This window comes from Schistocerca nitens, chromosome 10 (genome assembly GCF_023898315.1).
Source record: "Schistocerca nitens isolate TAMUIC-IGC-003100 chromosome 10, iqSchNite1.1, whole genome shotgun sequence".
Classification (NCBI taxonomy): Eukaryota; Metazoa; Arthropoda; class Insecta; order Orthoptera; family Acrididae; genus Schistocerca; species Schistocerca nitens.
Window position 1 is genome coordinate 172,330,967 of NC_064623.1, and position 19,057 is coordinate 172,350,023.

At 40.6% G+C, this 19,057-nt stretch overlaps 1 protein-coding gene across 1 annotated transcript in view; it reads left to right on the forward strand.

Annotated features, from left to right (window-relative positions):
• The window catches only part of LOC126210197 (cytochrome P450 4C1-like), a 182,540-nt gene extending 164,362 nt beyond the window's left edge, over positions 1-18,178 (forward strand). The window contains exon 7 of the mRNA XM_049939375.1: positions 14,856-18,178. Coding sequence (XP_049795332.1) covers positions 14,856-15,284 — 429 coding nt within the window. The 3' untranslated portion in view covers positions 15,285-18,178. The remainder of the gene's footprint in view (positions 1-14,855) is intronic.
• The last annotated feature ends 879 nt before the right edge of the window (positions 18,179-19,057 follow it).

Consider the following 19,057-nt stretch of genomic DNA (forward strand, 5'->3'; position numbering starts at 1 on the left):
GCTGTTGTCAGTCTTCAATAATTTATGTTATCTGCATGATAATACCAATCAGACCCTCGTGCATTTCTGCACATCTTCCTTTTCCTTAAACTCTCTCTCATGACGTAAGGGCGACAGCATGGCAGCAGGCGGAATCTGTCTGCTGAATGACTGGCAGATCCTTCCAGTGCAAAAGATTTTGTTAGATTAGTTATAACTTTCTAGACTTGTCATAATTCGCGTCGTTCACTGTTATCACCTTAACACCTAGATTTCGCCAAAATTATCGCACACACACACACACACACACACACACACACACACACACACACACACACACACACCACGGTTCGCGTTACTCCTTTTTGTCCCAGCCAGCTACTTCATAGCTGGAAGATGATGTGACGTTGGCTAGTTGTAAGATGTGTGTAAACAATCATTGACTTTTAACTACCATTTTATACCCATTTATCCATTACATAAAGTTGGCTATTATTGCTTGTTACAGGCAGTCTATACATAAAATTATATGCTGGAAAAATTATACATTTAAAGTCGGTGGCAAGCATAAAACGTCATCCGAAATTATACTGAATGCTTTCTCAGAAAATTATTTTGAACAATTAGTTCATGAGCTTACTCGAAGCGCAAATGGTTGCGAAAGCATACTTGACCTCTTAGCAACAAATAACCATGGACAAATAGCGAGTATCGTGACGAATACAGGGATTAGCGACCACAAGGCAGTAACTGTTAGGCTGAATACCGTAAGTACTACAACCATCAAAACGAAACACAAAGTATATCTATTTAAAAAAAGCTGATCAAAATACTTCTAACACCGTTTTAAGAGACAGTCTGCACTCATTCCGATCTGATCATGTAAGCGTAGAAAAGTTGAGGAATGATTTCAAAGAGATAGCATCGACAGCAATTGAGAGGTATATACCACATAAATTAATAAGTGATGGTACTGATGCCCCATGGTACATAAAACAGGTCACATCTCTGTGGCAGAAGCAGCGAAAAAAAGCATGCCAAATTTATAAGAATGCTAAATTCCCAAGACTGGCAAAGTTTTGCAGAAGTCCGAAATATAGAACGTACTTCAATGTGAGATGCTTTTAATAATTTCCACAACGAAATTGTGTCTCGAAATCTGGCAGAAAACCCAAAGAGATTCTGGCCATACATAAAGCACACAAATGGCAAGATGCAACCAGTTCCTTCACTGCATGATAACAACTGTGAAGTCACTGATGACAGTGCCACTAAAGCAGAGTTATTAAACACGATTTCCTTCACCAAAGAAGATGAAGTAAATATTCCTGAATTCCAGTCAAGAACAACTGCCAAGATGAGAAACATAGAAATAGATATCCTCGACGTTGCAAAGCAGCTTAAATCACTTAATAAAGGCAAGGGTTCCAGTCCAGATTGTATATAAGTCACATTTCTCTCAGAGTATGCTGATACAATAGTTCCATATTTAGCAATTATATACAACCGCTCACTCACACAAAGATCCGCACTGGAAAATTACTCAAGTCACATCAATACCCAAAAAGGGAAGTAGGAGTAATCTGTTGAATTAAAGGCCCATATCACTAACGTCTATTTGTAGTAGGGTTTTGGAACATATACTATATTCGAACATTATGAAGTACTAAGAAGAAATCGATTTATTGACACATAGTCAGCACCGATTCATAACATATCGTTCTTGCGAAACACAACTAGCTCTTTATACTCGTGAAGAAATGAGTGCTATCGATATGGGATGGCAAATTGATTCCATATTTTTGGACTTCCAAGAGCCTTTCGACACCATTCCTCACAAGCATCTTATAACCAAACTGCATGCCTATGGAATATCGCCTCAGCTGTGCGACTGGATTCGTGATTTATTGTCGAAAGGTCACAGTTCATAGTAATACACGGAAAGTCATCGAGTAAAACAGAAATAATATCCGGTGTTCCCGAAGGAAGTGTTATAGGCCATCTATTGTTCCTAATGTACATTAACGATATAGGAGACAATCTCCGTAGCCGTCTGAAACTGTTTGCAGATGATGCTGTCATTTACCGTCTTGTAAAGTTATCAGATGATCAAAACGAATTGCAAAATGATTTAGATAAGATATCTGTATGGGTCGAAAAGTTGCAGTTGACCCTGAATAAAGAAACGTGTGAAGTTATTCACATGAATACTAAAAGTAATCCGCTAAATTTCGATTACACGATAAGTCACACAAATATGAAGGCTGTAAATTCAACTAAATACCTAGGGATTACAATTACAAATACCCTAAATTGGAACGATCACATAGATAATGTTGAGGGTATAGCCCACCAAAGACTGCGATTCATTGGCAGAACACTTAGAATGTGCAACAGGTACACTAAAGAGACTGCTTACATCATGTTTGTCCGCCCTATTCCGGAGTGTGGGATCTGCATCAGATGGGACTGACGGATGACATTGAAAAAGCACAAAGAAGGGCAGCTCGTTTTGTATTATTGCGAAGTAGGGGAGATAGTGCCACAGTAATGATATGTGAATTGGAGTGGCAATCATTAAAACAAAGGCGTTTTTCGTTGAGATGGGATCTCATGAAATTTCAATCACGAGTTTTCTCCTCTGATTGCAAAAATATTCTGTTGGCACCCACCTGCATAGTGACGAAAGATCATCATGACAAAAAAAGAGAAACCAGGGCTCGCACAGAAAAATGTAAGTGTTCGTTTTTTCCAGCGCGCCGTTCGGGAGTGGAACGGTAGAGAGGCCGCTTGAAGGTGGTTCACTGCACCCTCTGTCAGGCCCTTTCTTGTGAATAGCAGAGTAATCACGTAGATGTAGATTAATAAATTTATTTTTATGTGTGAATTTCCAAAGGAAATAAGAAAACTTATTCTGCTTTTACACTTATCAAAAAATAACAGCCACATGTACCTGACCCACATTTAGGGTCTTTAATAGCCCATTAACAACTAGTATAGTGTTGATCAATTTCTTAATTTCTCATATTTTATTATGTAGGGAAGTGCTTCTTTAAATTCATGTATGTTTTGAAGTAAAATATCATCATATGGTCTAAGAAACATGCAATACCATCTTTTAAACTGCTCATTTTATAATGAGGTTAGGACTATTTTGTACAATATCTGCATTTCACTTCATTAAGTTTCCTATTCATATCTACTGTAAAAAAGATCCAAACTGATCAATCCAGCATTTACTTCAAATTTCTTTCAAATCATCAAATTTTGAATCACCACCAACAAACTGATGATTAATGTGATTTAAATTAGCTTTCATTTGGTCTAACATCATTTAAAAAATTAGATTATCACTTAACAATTGTTTTGGAATTTTTGGATACGTATGAACAAAATAAAAACAAATTTTTTCCTTCATTTTTTACTCTAGTAAAATATTGTGTAACTGCATTATGAATTTCAAGAATGAAATCATTGAATATTACAGGTGAATTACCTTGGCAATTATCTAGTGGTACAATTTCATCACTGGTGTCAATAAAGGTAGTAATCTTAATACTTTTATCTTCAATTTTTTCACACACTTTTGAAACTTCTTAATATTTCGGCTAATCTAAACCTTTCGAATGAACATACATGTCATTCATCTTATTCCAGTTCAACCATCCTGGAGCTAGATTATAATTATCAATCATTAGGTTTGTTTTCCCACAACCCCTTTGACCTATTATAGTGCCTCAAATAGATTTAGGTAAAAGTTTACCAATGTATAATTTTTGATTTCTTCTCTGGAATTCTTGTTTTTGATTCCCAAATATTTTCGTTTAATTATATAAAATTTTGTTAATATGAGATTAGTCATATATTTCAATTGAGTGGTAAGTCATCTTTCCTCAAAAATGTTGACTATACCTGCATGGGAATGTTCTAATAATGTAGCACTATTTGGGTTGTAAACAACATTTCTAACTCCAAATATTTCACAAGAAAATGATGAATTATATTGTGATGGAGAAATTATAGAAATTCCTGTTGGCCAATGTAGTTTGAAAATCTAGGAAGGGTTTCTGGATACAAAAAAGTGTAATATCCACATGAACACAGATGAATTTTAAATGGAATTATTATTAAGAGTGATGTTAAATTATACAGGGATACAAAAGATAGTATTGGATGTGTGCTTAGATTTAGTAACCAAACTATTCAAGCCATAAAAAACTGTTCCTAATGATGTTCCTAAAATTATTCCATTCAAATTAATCAATATAAATTTTAATCTAGCTGATGGAGTTTTTGTAAAACATATTGTTCATCTGCATCAAGAGACTAATATTATGCTTCATTCAAGCCTAATGCTGAATTTTGTGGACCAATAATTCATGAACCACATTATACTGTACATGTTCCTAGTTTTGATACTGCACAGGAATTATAAATAACTATAACTGATGAAAAGGCTAATTTAATGGACCTCAGTGGAGCTTACATGACAGTTGTTTAAGAAAAGTCCCATTAAAAGTATATTCTTTAACCAGTAATTAACAAAATGGAGAGCTATCAGTTCCTCTCACTCCCTTTGAATGAGAAAAGTAATAACACAAATACTCCTGACAAGGATATTGGGATTAATGTAAATATTGGTGGTGCATGGCTACATACTTTCCATACACATTTGTACATGAGCTTTAGGACTGTTGAAGCTGATTGATCACAACATATGATTGTAATTCCAATAAAAAACTAATTGATAATTATGTGGCAAAGTTATTTGATTTTATAACCATAAAGAAAGGAAATAATATTCTGTCTAGAACAGACCCTCTTCTATTTCCTAATCAGTTTTGTTACATTTAATTTCATTTCTTGGTGATGGTATGGAAGGGCATATACTTACCAACAGAAAAATGAAGAGTAAGAAAAATGTGGTGCTTTATCTAGTTGGAGTGTTTGGTGGTTTCTTTAGGGATTACAAACAAATATAATGGGAAGCAGAATGTACTGTAATTTTCACTTGGTATTCAAGTACTGTAGATGCTATTCTTAGGTGGCCTGATTATAATGAAACTAACTGAAATAAACGATACATTACCAAATGAAGGGAAAATCATAGCAGAATCTATTCAACTTCATATACCTATAGCAAAATAGGAATCAAATTATCAGCTTGAACAATGAGAAAATATATTGGAAAACCCTAAAAGACCTCTTTTTTTATGAATTTCGAACAGGTGAGGTAGGAAGATTAAGAGGCAAGCAAAATTTCGAGCTAGCTAACACAAGTTTCTCTAATTCAGTGAGTTTGATATGCAATATTTAGTTTTCGTCGTGTTTCAGACTAATCGACAAAATAAACAGTTGACTGATTCTTCATTATATGATCACATTTAACTTTGGAGTATTTATATTAAAATGGAAGGAACAAAATATTTCCTCAAGAAATGTGAAATTTGGATCCACCAAAGAATTATCTGAAGGCATATGATGCATTTCCTTTATTTTAAACGAGTTATCCAGCTGAAACGTGATAGAGACGTAAGTCCATTTAATTTCATAACAAATTGATCTATCTATGTAATAAACATGACTATCAGAAAGAATATTGCTCTCACTCAGAAGACTACTATGAAATTATGTGCAATACTCAGCAATAAATTACCGAACGACACAAACGCCTTCATAACTATCTATGGAAAGAAGTCTCTCACGTTTGATGCAAAACACAGAATATTAACAGTAATTTTTGAAACTGAAGAATTGTGTATTTAAATATATCCAAGTTTATTCATTATTATTTTTCTGAATAGTTCTTCTTATGCGCATTAGGATAGCATTTTGAATTTTTAAGATCAGTTAATAATTAGCAGAGAAATAAACAAAACTCGATCTGTTGAGCTGGCAGCAATCATGTACAGTGGCTGCGTTCCTGCAAGTCTTTCTGGAATATCACAGAAGGAACATCCAGTTTCTTATAGCCCTATAACATTACCTCGTTCAGACTCAGTGAGGTGTTGATAATGGCGTCTTTGTAGCATTAAGGCATTCTTGACTAACATCAACTCACCACATTAAGCATTGAAGACTCTTTTATGTGCCATTCTTACGAGAGTGGTGGGAAATTCTAACATACCACATCTTTCACATGTAGAAACAGCCCAACAACTTTCGGTTGCGTCGCACAACTCCCTCCTGTTGTTGCGATTTCTTTTGTCGTCAGTGTATTTGTCCCATATTGTTGTGTATTCTTCTCTACAGTCTCGTTTAGCTATTCTTTGACGATATTCCTTTCTTTAATTCTGGAGTCTTTTAGGTATGCTTTCCTTTTCTCCCACTTATTGCTTTTTCTAATTCTTCGTTCCCTATTCTTAATCCCTCCTGATCATATCTCTTTAATCTTGTTTGCAATACTTCAAAAGCTGCCTTGTGAACATTACCATTTATGTTCTTCCATTGTTCTTTAATATCTTCTGTCCTGTGTTGCATTAGCATTTGGCATAATAGATATGTGCTTTTGTATTGTAATAAATTTACTCTGAATGTTGTTTCCTTATTTGTTTAGGTGTTGTTATTCCTTGTTCATCACGTTAAAATATAAATTTCAGAATTTACTGAAAAATGATTCAAACAGATCTCACTTCCTTGTGTTAGATACTACAGATGCTTCTTTTCCGTGAAATATTCTGTAGTGAGTGAATGATGATCTTGAGGTGAGCAGGTATAGCTGTGAACATCCTTTTTTAATTCTCAGGTTATCATAAGTGACAAACTATTTTAATTCTTCTCCATTTTTATTTAAATTACTCAAGCTCAATTGTATTCTGCAAGTCTTTCAACTGGACACCTCTCCAGCTGCTTGCATGTCCCGAAACTATTCAAATTACAAAAGTGGCGAAAAGAGACCTACAGTTTAATGTGAAATCCGAATCATATGTCGCTCCCAGCGAATACTCATATCGTTGGTAGATGAAGGCTTGGTTAAAACGCAGACTGAAATATTTGTTGTGCCAGTTACATTAGTTAGAGTTTCCCTGCTCTCGCTTTAAAATCTTGAGGTAATATTATTAACTCATTTCTGTGTGCATGTCTGCTTCATTTGGCACAAAAGCATAAAACTATCGTTTTCTCTTCCTCTCCTTTTTCTGGTAAGTATTCTAGCACAGAATAGTAAACGTTATTCCCATGTAGGCACTTAGATCAACGTTGTATTTGTGACTGTGTTGATAAGGTTCGACTGGCAAGTTATCGTGGTCTTCATTTCGGCGGCTGGTTTGATGCATCTCTCCATGCTACTCTATGCTGTGTGATCCTCTTCATCTCTGAATGAGTACTACAACCTACATCTGTCTAATTCTGATTTCTGTATTCATCTCTTGGTCTCCCTCTACGGTTTGTACTCCACACACTTCCCTCCAATACAAAATTGGTCCCTTGATTTGGTCGAGTTATGCCACAATCTTCACGTCTCTCCAGTTCTGTTCAGGACCTCCTCATATGTTACGTGATCGACCCATCTAATCTTCAACATTCTTCTGTAGCACCAGATTTCTAAAACTTCCGTTCTCTTTTTTGTGTAAACAGTTTATCGCACATGTTTCACTTCCATACTTCCATGGCTACAGTACTGACAAATATCTTCAGAAAATATTCCTAAACTTAAGTCGACGTTAACAAACTTCTCTTCCTCAGAAACACTTTTCTTGTCATTGTTAGTCTACATTTTATATTCTCTATACCTTCGCCTTCACCAGTAATTTTGCTTCAAAAATAGCATAACCTATCTACTATTTTAACTGTGTCATTTCATAAATTGATTTCCTCAGCAACTACATTTCATTATTCTTCTTTTGCTTTTTTTCATGTTCATCTTGTACCCTCCTTCCAAGTCGTCCATTCCGTTCAACTGCTCTTCCAAATCCTTTGCTGTCTCGGACAGAATTATAATGTTATCGATATACTCAGAGTTATTATTTCTTGATTCCTACTGCAATTTCTTCTTTGCTTTCCTTCACTGCTTGCTCAATGTAGAACTGAATAAGATTGACGATCATCATACGTATTCAGCATGTTACCTATACAGGAGAAGTACCAGTCTCATTCTACGTTTTTGTGGCCATGGTTCCAGTAGATGCCTTATGAATGATGCAATAATATGACTATTTTATGACGAATGACTTTAATGTGCTGTTTTGTAACGATACACGTTTTCCTTTTTGGTAGTTAAAATATCGTCAGTAGCAGGGTTTCACTGACTGTTTCATGCTCATTAACGGGACGTGATATCTGATTTCATGTTTCCCAAGAATATTCCCCTTTGGGACTAGAGCCTTTAAATTAAATCTACATCTACATGGGTACTCTGCAAAAGACACACTTAGCGCATGGCAGAGCGTTCATCGAAGCACGTTCAAAATAATTCTGTTATTCCACTCTCAAACAGCGCACGGAAAAAACGAACACCTATATCTTTCCGTGCGATTTATGATTTCCTTTATTTTATTATGATCTACAAAGTATCATTGCAATCGTAGGAGAAAGTTGGTGACTGAAATTTCGTGAAACGAATCCACCGCAACGAAAAACGTCTTTGTTTTAATGTAACCGTCCCAAATCTTGCATCATGTCTCACCCCTATTTCGCGATAATACAAAACGTGGTGCTCTTCGCTGAACTTTCTCGATGCACTCTGTTAATATCTGGTAAGGATCCCACGCCACGCAGCAGTACTCCTACAGTGGTCTGACAAGAGTAGTAGATCTGTTGCGTGTTCCAAGTGTTCTGTTAATAAATCCCAGTCGTTGGTTTGCCTTCCCCACATGTTCTTTCCAATTTAAATTGTTTTCAATTGTAATTCCAAGATATTTAGTCGAATTTACGGCTATTAGCATAGACTAATTTATTGTGTGACAGACGTTTAACGAATTCCTTTTAGCATTAATGTCGATGACCTCACACTTTTCATTATGTAGGGTCAATTTCCAATTTTCGCACCATTCAGATATCTTTTCTAAATCGTTTTGCAATCTGTTTTGGTCTTCTGATGACTTCACTAGACGGTAACAAACAGCAGCATCTGCAAACATTCTAAGACGGCTGCTCAGATTGTCTCCAAAATCGTTCATATAGATAAGAAGGTGCTATAACAGTAGCTTGGGGAACACCAGAAATCACTTGTTTTACTCGATGACTTTCCGTCAATCACTACGAACTGTGACCTCTCTGACAGAAAATCACGAATCCAGTCACATAACTCACATGATATTCCATAAGCACGCAATTTCACTACAAGCTGCTTGTGTGGTAGTGTCGAAAGCCTTCTGTAAATCTAGAAACGAAACCAATTTGATATTCCTTGTCAACTGCATTCAACACTTTGGGTGAGTAAAGAGCTAGTTATGTTTGATAAGAACTATGTTCTCTAAATCCATCTTGACTGTGTGCCAATAGACCGTTGTCTTCACAATATGTGTTCCAAAATCCTGTTACATATCGATGTTAATGATATGGGCCTGTAATATAGTGGATTATTGCTATTACCCTTCTTGAATATTGGTGTCATCTGTGCAACTGTCCAGTCTTTGGGTACGGATCTTTTGTCGAGGGAGCGGTTGTTCACCGAAGTGCCAAAGAGACTAGTATAGGCATGCGTATTCAAATACAGAGATGCGCAAACAGTCAGAATACGGCGCTGCGGTCGGCAAGGCCTATATAAGACAACGAGTCTCTGGCGCAGTTGTCAGATTGGTTACTGCTGTCATAATGGCAGGTTGTCAAGATTTAAGTGAGTCTGAATGTGGTGTTGTAGTCGGTACGCGAGCGATAAGACACAGCATTTCCAAGGTAGAGAGGAAGCGGGAATTTTCCCGTACGCCCATTCCACGAGTGTACCGTGAATATCAGGATTCCGATAAAACATCGAATCTCCGCGATCGCTGCGGCCGGTAAAAGATCCTGCAAGAACGGGACCAACGACGACTGAAGAGAATCGTTCAACGTGTCAGAAGCGCAACCCTGCAGCAAATTGTTGCAGATTTCAGTGCTGGGCCATCAACAAGTGTCAGCGTGCGAACCATTCAACGAAACATCTTTGATATGGGCCTGCGGAGTCAAAGGCCCACTCCTGTACCCTTGATCACTTCACATCACAAAGCTTTACGCCTTGCTTGGGATCGTCAACATCGACAACGGACTGTTGATGAGTGGAAACATGTTGCCTGGTCGGACAAGTCTCGTTTCAAATTGTACCGAGCGGATGGACGTGTACGGGTATGGAGACAATCTCATGAATCCATGGAACGTGTATGTTAGCAGGGGGCAGTTCAAGCTGGTGGAGGCTCTGTAATGGTGTGGGGCTTGTGTCGTTGGAGTGATATGGAACGCCTGATGCGTCTAGATACAGATGATACGTCTGTAAGAATCCTACCTGATCACCTGCATCCATTCATTTCCATTGCGCATTCCGACGGGCAATTCCAGCAGGACAAAAATCGACACCTTACACGTCCATAATTGCTATCGAGTGGCTCCAGGAACACTCGTTTGGAGTTTAAACGCTTCCGTTGGCCACCAAACTCCCCAGACATCTGGGATGCCTTGCAAGGTGCTGTTCAGAAGAGATCTTCACCACCTCGTACTATTACGGATTTATGGACAGCCCTGCAGGATTCATGGTGTCAATTCTCTCCAGCACCACTTCAGAGATTAGTCGAGTCCATGCCATGTCGTGTTGCGGCACTTCTGCGTGCACGCGGGGGCCCTATACGATATTCGGCGGATGTACCAGTTGCTTTGGCTCTTTAGATTATATGATTGCTAAGTATGGAGCTATTGCATGAACAAGTACAGAAAATGAGAAACCAAATACAGTGACACGTCGAAAATGGCGTACATGAAGGCGATATATTTTATACAGCCAGCAACAGAGTCCAAGGGCAGCTGTGGGGAAGAAGACCGTGACGGGAACGACTGTTGCCCCTACCCCCATCTCAGCCCCACAGGCAGTCTTCTGAACGCTTGCTATAATTTCTTCTGCCGAGCAATCGACCAGAGACTGCCTGCAGGTATTGGGTAGTCGTACCTTTAAAAAAAAAAAAAATCAACGGAATTTGACGACGTAATCTACGAGGGCAGTTCAATAAGTAATGCAACACATTTTTTTTCTCGGCCAATTTTGTTTGAAAAAACCGGAAATTTCTTGTAGAATATTTTCAAACATTCCCGCTTCGTCTCGTATAGTTTCATTGACTTCCGACAGGTGGCAGCCCTGTACGGAGCTGTTAAATTGGCGTCTGTAACGGATGTGCGTTGCAAACAACGGGCAGTGATCGAGTTTCTTTTGGCGGAAAACCAGGGCGTCTCAGATATTCATAGGCGCTTGCAGAATGTCTACGGTGATCTGGCAGTGGACAAAAGCACGGTGAGTCGTTGGGCAAAGCGTGTGTCATCATCGCCGCAAGGTCAAGCAAGACTGTCTGATCTCCCACGTGCGGGCCGGCCGTGCACAGCTGTGACTCCTGCAATGGCGGAGCGTGCGAACACACTCGTTCGAGATGATCGACGGATCACCATCAAACAACTCAGTGCTCAACTTGACATCTCTGTTGGTAGTGCTGTAATAATTGTTCAGCAGTTGGGATATTCAAAGGTTTGTTCCCGCTGGGTCCCTCGTTGTCTAACCGAACACCATAAAGAGCAAAGGAGAACCATCTGTGCGGAATTGCTTGCTCGTCATGTGGCTGAGGGTGACAATTTCTTGTCAAAGATTGTTACAGGCGATGAAACGGCGCCACACCCACTCCCCTACCAAGAAAAAGTTTAAAGCCATACCCTCAGCCGGTAAAGTCATGGTTACAGTCTTCTGGGACGCTGAAGGGGTTATTCTGTTCGATGTCCTTCCCCATGGTCAAACGATCAACTCTGAAGTGTATTGTGCCACTCTTCAGAAATTGAAGAAACGACTTCAGCGTGTTCGTAGGCACAAAAATCAGAACGAACTTCTCCTTCTTCATGACAACGCAAGACCTCACACAAGTCTTCGCACCCGAGAGGAGTTCACAAAACTTCAGTGGACTGTTCTTCCTCATGCACCCTACAGCCCCGGTCTCGCACCGTCGTATTTCCATATGTTTGGCCCAATGAAGGACGCAATCCGTGGGAGGCACTACGCGGATGATGAAGAAGTTATTGATGCAGTACGACGTTGGCTCCGACATCGACCAGTGGAATGGTACCGTGCAGGCATACAGGCCCTCATTTCAAGGTGGCGTAAGGCCGTAGCATTGAATGGAGATTACGTTGAAAAATAGTGTTGTGTAGCTAAAAGATTGGGGAATAACCTGGTGTATTTCAATGCTGAATAAAACAACCCCTGTTTCAGAAAAAAAATGTGTTGCATTACTTATTGAACTGCCCTCGTAGCGACTGACTGTACACTGAAGCGACAGAAGTCATGGGATACTTCCTAATATCGTGTCGGACCTCATTTTGCCTGGCGTAGTGCATTAAGTCGTGCAATTGATACAAGTCGTGGAAATACCCTCTAGTAATGTTGAGCAATGATGTTTCAGTACCTGACCATAACTGCGAAAGCAGAGCATGTGCACTGACTGTTAGCAAAGGCACTCAGACCAGTCCTCTGCTGGCACAGGTCATTAACGCCAGATTTCGCCCACCGTCCTAACGGATACGTTAGTCGTACGTTCTGCACTGATTTCTGCGGTTATTTCACGCTGTGTTGCTTGTCTGTTAGCACTAATAACTGGACGCAAACGCCGCTGCTCTGGGTCGTTAAGTGAAGTTAGTATTCTTGCCACACTCTTGACGCTGTGGATCTCAGAATATTGGATCCCCTATCCATTTCCGAAATGGTATGTCCCATGCGTCTAGCTCCAACTACCTCTTCCTTGTTCAAAGTCTTTTCATCCTCTTTGTGAGGCCATAACCTTTAGAAATGATTCACCTGAGTACAAACAACAACTCCTCCAATTCACTACCGTTTGTATATCTTATGTATAAGATACTACCAGCACTGAAAGACCTAAGTCGAAAAAAAGGACCCGGGAGGAAACAACATTCCATTAGAACTACTGACAGCCTTGGGAGGGCCAGTCCTGACAAAACTCTACCATCTGGTGAGCAAGATGTATGAGACACGCGAAATACCCTCAGACTTCAAGAAGAATATAATAATTCCAATCCCAAAAAAGCAGGTGTTGACAGATGTGAAAATTACCGAACTATCAGTTTAATAAGGCACGGATGCAAAATACTAACGCGAATTCTTTACAGACGAATGGAAAAACTGGTAGAAACTGACCTCGGGGAAGATCAGTTTGGCTTCCGTAGAAATGTTGGAACACGTGAGGCAATACTGACCCTACGGCTTATCTTAGAACCTAGATTAAGAAAAGGTAAACCCACGCTTCTAGAATTTGTAGACTTAGACAAAACTTTTGACAATGTTGACTGGAATACTCTCTTTCAAATTCTGAAAGTGGCAGGGGTAAGATACAGGGAGCGAAAGGCTATTTACAATTTGTACAGAAAGCAGATGACAGTTATGAGAGTCGAGGGACATGAAAGGGAAGCAGTAGTTGGGAAGGGAGTGAGACATGTTTGTAGCCTCTACCCTATGTGATTCAATCTGTATATTGAGCAAGCAGTAAAGGAAACAAAAGAAAAATTCGGAGTAGGAAGTAAAATCCATGGAGAAAAAATAAAAACTTTAACGTTCGCCGATGACATTGTAATTCTGTCAGAGACAGCAAAGCACTTGGAAGAGCAGTTGAACGGAATGCACAGTGTCTTGAAAGGAGGGTATAAAATGAACATCAACAAAAGCAAAACGAGGATAATGGAATATAGACGGGTTCAAATGGCTCTGAGCACTATGGGACTCAACTGCTGTGGTCATTAGTCCCCTAGAACTTAGAACTACTTAAACCTAACTAACCTAAGGACATCACACACACCCATGCCCGAGGCAGGATTCTAACCTGCGACCGTAGCAGCAGCGCGGCTCCGGACTGGAGCGCCTAGAACCGCACGGCCACCGCGGCCGACATAGACGAATTAACTCGGGTGATGCTGAGGGGATTAGATTAGGAAATGAGACACTTAAAGTAGTAAAGGAGTTTTGCTATTTGGGGAGTAAAATAACCGATGATTGTCAAAGTAGAGAAGATATAAAATGTAGACTGGCAATGGCAAGGAAAGCGTTTCTGAAGGAGAGAAATTTGGTAACATCGAGTATAGATTTAAGTGTCAGGAAGTTGTTTCTGAAAGTGTTTGTATGGAGTGTAGCCATGTATAGAAGTGAAACATGGACTATGAGTAGTTTGGAGAAGAAGAGAATAGAAGCTTTAGAAATGTGGTGCTACAGAAGAATGCTGAAGATTAGATGGGTAGATCACATAACTAATAAGGAAGTATTGAATAGGATTGGGGAGAAGTTTGTGGCACAACTTGACTAGAAGAAGGGAGCGGTTTGTAGGACGTGATCTGAGGCATCAAGGGATCACCAATTTAGTATTGGAGGGCAGTGTGGAGGGTAAAAATCGTAGAGGGAGACCAAGAGATGAATACACTAAGCACATTCAGAAGGATGTAGGCTGCAATACGTACTGGGAGATGAAGCAGCTTGCACAGGGTAGAGTAGCATGGAGACCTGCATCAAACCAGTCTCAGGAATGAAGACCACAACAACAGCTACAAGATACTACCAGCATCTGACATATGTGCAGATCGCTATCCCATGATATTTGTCACCTCAGTCTATGTTTACCATACCTATTGTTAAACACCTGTTTCACTACCAACCCAAAGAATTTTTTCCGCTCAAGTACCGAAGTGATAGGAACAGAACGTAAACCTAACTTCCACAGGAGACGCTGCGCATATGCCCGACGGTCCCAGTGATCTCCCGGGTGGCCTCGGAGGACCTCCGGCTGCCCAGAAGGCGGGTGCTGGTCCCTAAGGGCACCGTGCTGCTGTTGGTGCCCAGCCTCACGCAACGCCTGCCACAGTTTCACCCAGACCCTCTGAGGTTCGACCCTTCACGCTTCTTGGACGGCCCCAGAGGGGAGGAGCACGCGTGCAGCTACCTGCCGTTCGGGCTGGGCGCACGCAGTTGCGTGGGCACCCAGTACGCCCGCCTGCAGCTCAAGGTCTTCCTGGCGGAAATCCTGCGGCGCTTCCGCTTCCTGCCGCACAGCCGCTGGGAGGACCTGGAGGACGCCTCAGTCTCCATCAGCCTTCACACCATGGAGCCGATAAGAGTCTCTTGCGTGCCTCTGCTTCCTTCTGGTACATAAGAACATCTTTTCACCATCTGTGACATAATCGCGTGTACAAACAGTGATTTAATACTGTAAAATTCTTTCTTAATCCAGTCTCTGATCACAAATGAATTCTTTAGACAATGACCGGTTTCAGTCGGTAGCGTCCACATTCAGATCTAAAATATACAGGGTCTTACAAAAGGTACGGCGAAACTTTCAGGAAACAGTCCTCACACACAAACAAAGAAAATATGTTATGTGGACATGTGTCCGGAAACGCTTACTTTCCATGTTAGAGCTCATTTTATTACTTCTCTTCAAATCACATTAATCATGGAATGGAAACACACAGCAACAGAACGTACCAGCGTGAATTCAAACACTTTGTTACAGGAATTGTTCAAAATGCCGTCCGTTAGCGAGGATACATGCATCCACCCTCCGTCGCATGGAATCCCTGATGCGCTGATGCAGCCCTGGAGAATGGCGTATTGTATCACAGCCGTCCACAATACGAGCACGACGAGTCTCTACATTTGGTACCGGGGTTGAGTAGACAAGAGCTTTCAAGAGGGTTGAGGTCAGGAGAGCGTGGAGGCCATGGAATTGGTCCGCCTGAAACAATCCATCGGTCACCGAATCTGTAGTTGAGAAGCGTACGAACACTTCGACTGAAATGTGCAGGAGCTCCATCGTGCATGAACCACATGTTGTGTCGTACTTGTAAAGGCACATGTTGTAGCAGCACTGGTAGAGTATCCCGTATGATATCATGATAACGTGCTCCATTGAGCGTAGGTGGAAGAACATTGGGCCCAATCAAGACATCACAAACAATGCCTGCCCAAACGTTCACTGTGTTGATGACGTGATTGCACAATTGCGTGCGGATTCTCGTCAGCCCACACATGTTGATTGTGAAAATTTACTATCTGATCGCGTTGGAATGAAGCCTCATCCGTAAAGAGAACATTTGCACTGAAATGAGGATTGACACATTGTTGGATGAACCATTCGCCGAAGTGTACCCGTGGAGGTCAATCAGTTGCTGATAGTGCCTGCACACACTGTACATGGTACGGAAACAACTGGTTCTCCCGTAGCACTCTCCATACAGGGACGTGGTCAACGTTACCTTGTACAGCAGCAACTTCTCTGACGCTGACATTAAGGTTATCGTCAACTGCACGAAGAATAGCCTCGTCCATTGCAGGTGTCCTCGTCGATCTAGGTCTTCCCCAGTCGCGACTCATTGGCTGGAATGTTCCGTGCTCCCTTAGACGCCGATCAATTGCTTCGAACGTCTTCCTGTCGGGAGACCTTCGTTCTGGAAATCTGTCTCGATACAAACGCACTGCGCCACGGCTATTGCCCCGTGCTAATCCATACATCAAATGGGCATCTGCCAATTCCGCATTTGTAAGCATTGCACTGACTGCAAAACCACGATCGTGATGAACACTAATCTGTTGATGCTACGTACTGATGTGCTTGATGCTAGTACTGTAGAGGAATGAATCGCATGTCAATACAAGCACCGAAGTCAAAATTACCTTCCTTCAATTGGGCCAACTGGCGATGAATCGAGGAAGTACAGTACATACTGACGAAACTAAAATGACCTCTAACATGGAAATTAAGCGTTTCCGAACACATGTCCACATAACATCTTTTCTTTATTTGTGTGTGAGGAATGTTTCCTGAAAGTTTGGCCGTACCTTTTTGTAACACCCTGTATAAATATAAACATCTATTGATCAATGTGTCTTAACATAAAACAGCAATATGTATTACAATATACTGTCATACACCAGGGAAATTTACAGATAAAATATGGTGTAACGTACCTTTTTTTTTTTCCACCACGACCTAAAGTGATACAGCCATGATGGCATCGTCAAAACAAATATAATCAGCATAGCATCTCAAATAGATTTCAAATATGGTGTAGAATAGGCCACATCGTCCACATAGTGATTTTTGCCAACTAGCTACTGAGGTACAGTAACATCCTGAAACCTGTTTGTTTACACCTTCCCTAGATGTCGCTACTGTGGGCTTGCTTATATGTAGTCAAAATTTACACAAAGTCATAATCTGATAAAAGCACATTAGATAAAATGCATGTAGCAGACTTATTAGAACTGATGACCTTACGATCGGTGCGCGCCTACATGAGATCCTAGCGGCCGACCCAACAGAGGGCGCTGTTCATTGACCTGTCTTTTTTTCACTTCATATGTTTTCTTTTAATAATTTTACATAGGGAACTGCATTGATCTTTTAGTATATCACAATTGGTTTCTACGATAGTCATCAATTTTAATAAGTCTGCTACATGCATTTTATCTAATGTGCTTTTATCAGATCATGTTTTTGTGTAAATGATGACTACATATAAGCAAGCCCACAATAGCTACATCTAGGGAGGGTGTAGGCAAACAGGTTTCTGGATGCTACTGTACCTCAGTAGCTAGTTGGCAATAATCACTATGTGGACGATGTGGCCTATTCTACACCATATTTTAAATCTACGTGACGATGCTATGCTGATTATATAAATGTTTTGACGATGTCATTATGGCCGTATCGCTTTAGGACTTGGCTTAAAAAAAGGTACGTTACACCATATTTTATCTGTACATTTCCTTGGTGTATGACAGTACGTTGTGATACATATTACTGTTTTATGTTAAACTCACTGCTTACTAGGTGTATATATTTATGTATTTTAGATCTGAAGATGGTCATTACAAACTGAAACTGGTCATTGTCTAAAGAATTCATTTGCGATCAGAGACTGGAATAAAAAAGCAGAATACTCTTTACCGTTCTGGAGTTGGAGGTAAATAACGAAATTATGTTCTTGTTTTGAGTCCGCAAACGTTCAGAATATTTTATGAATAAAACCGTGCAGATCACTTAAATTTCTTTATTTATTAAGCAATTTTGACGATTTCCACCATCAAATATCAGCAATTGAGATGGAAGCTAAGTATTCAAGATTTAGAATTCGACTGCGCTTCAGCAACTGTGCACGCAAGAGCTTCAATGAATTAGAAATAACAGCCCACCAGTTGCAAAATACAGTGATATGTCTGCGTAACCAAAAGAAACTAACGATCAAAGTCCGAAAACAATTTATTGGACTGTTCAATTAACCAAAACAAACTCTCCAAGTATAACAACAACACAAAACAGTGATCCATCTTCGAATCACAACTACATACAAGAATAAGACAGAAAATAACTGAAATAATTTCCAACTATTCTCCGCCAGGGACTTCTCCGATATACCAAGCCTAATTCAGAGATCAGCGAGAAGATCAAGGCCGGGCTGCCGAGGTGGCAGCTATCCAAGTCTGCTGGCGGTCGATGAACTGGCCGAGCGCCGGCCTTTATAGCGCTTCCGCGGATGAGTACCTTGGAACCTGGCAAACCGCCGTCCGCCGTCTCCTCCTACCGTCCCATCAGCCTTACCTCGGTCTTCAGCAACGTCCTGGAATCTATCCTCACCCGACGCATCCACCAGCATCTCCGCCAGCACCGCCTCCTTCCCGTTACCCAGTGTGGCTTTCGGCCGTCCTTCTCTTCCGACGATCTTCTCCTTCACCTCACTCATCTCCTTTCCGAACAGCTCAATTCCCGTCGCTCCGCAATCTTCCTCTCTCTTGACCTCGAACGCGCTTATGACCGCGTATGGCATTCCAGTCTCCTCTTCAAGCTCCAAACCTTTGCCCTTCCCATTAACTACGTCCGTCTGATCGGTTCCTTTCTCTCCCGCCGTCCTTCCTATGTCACCATCC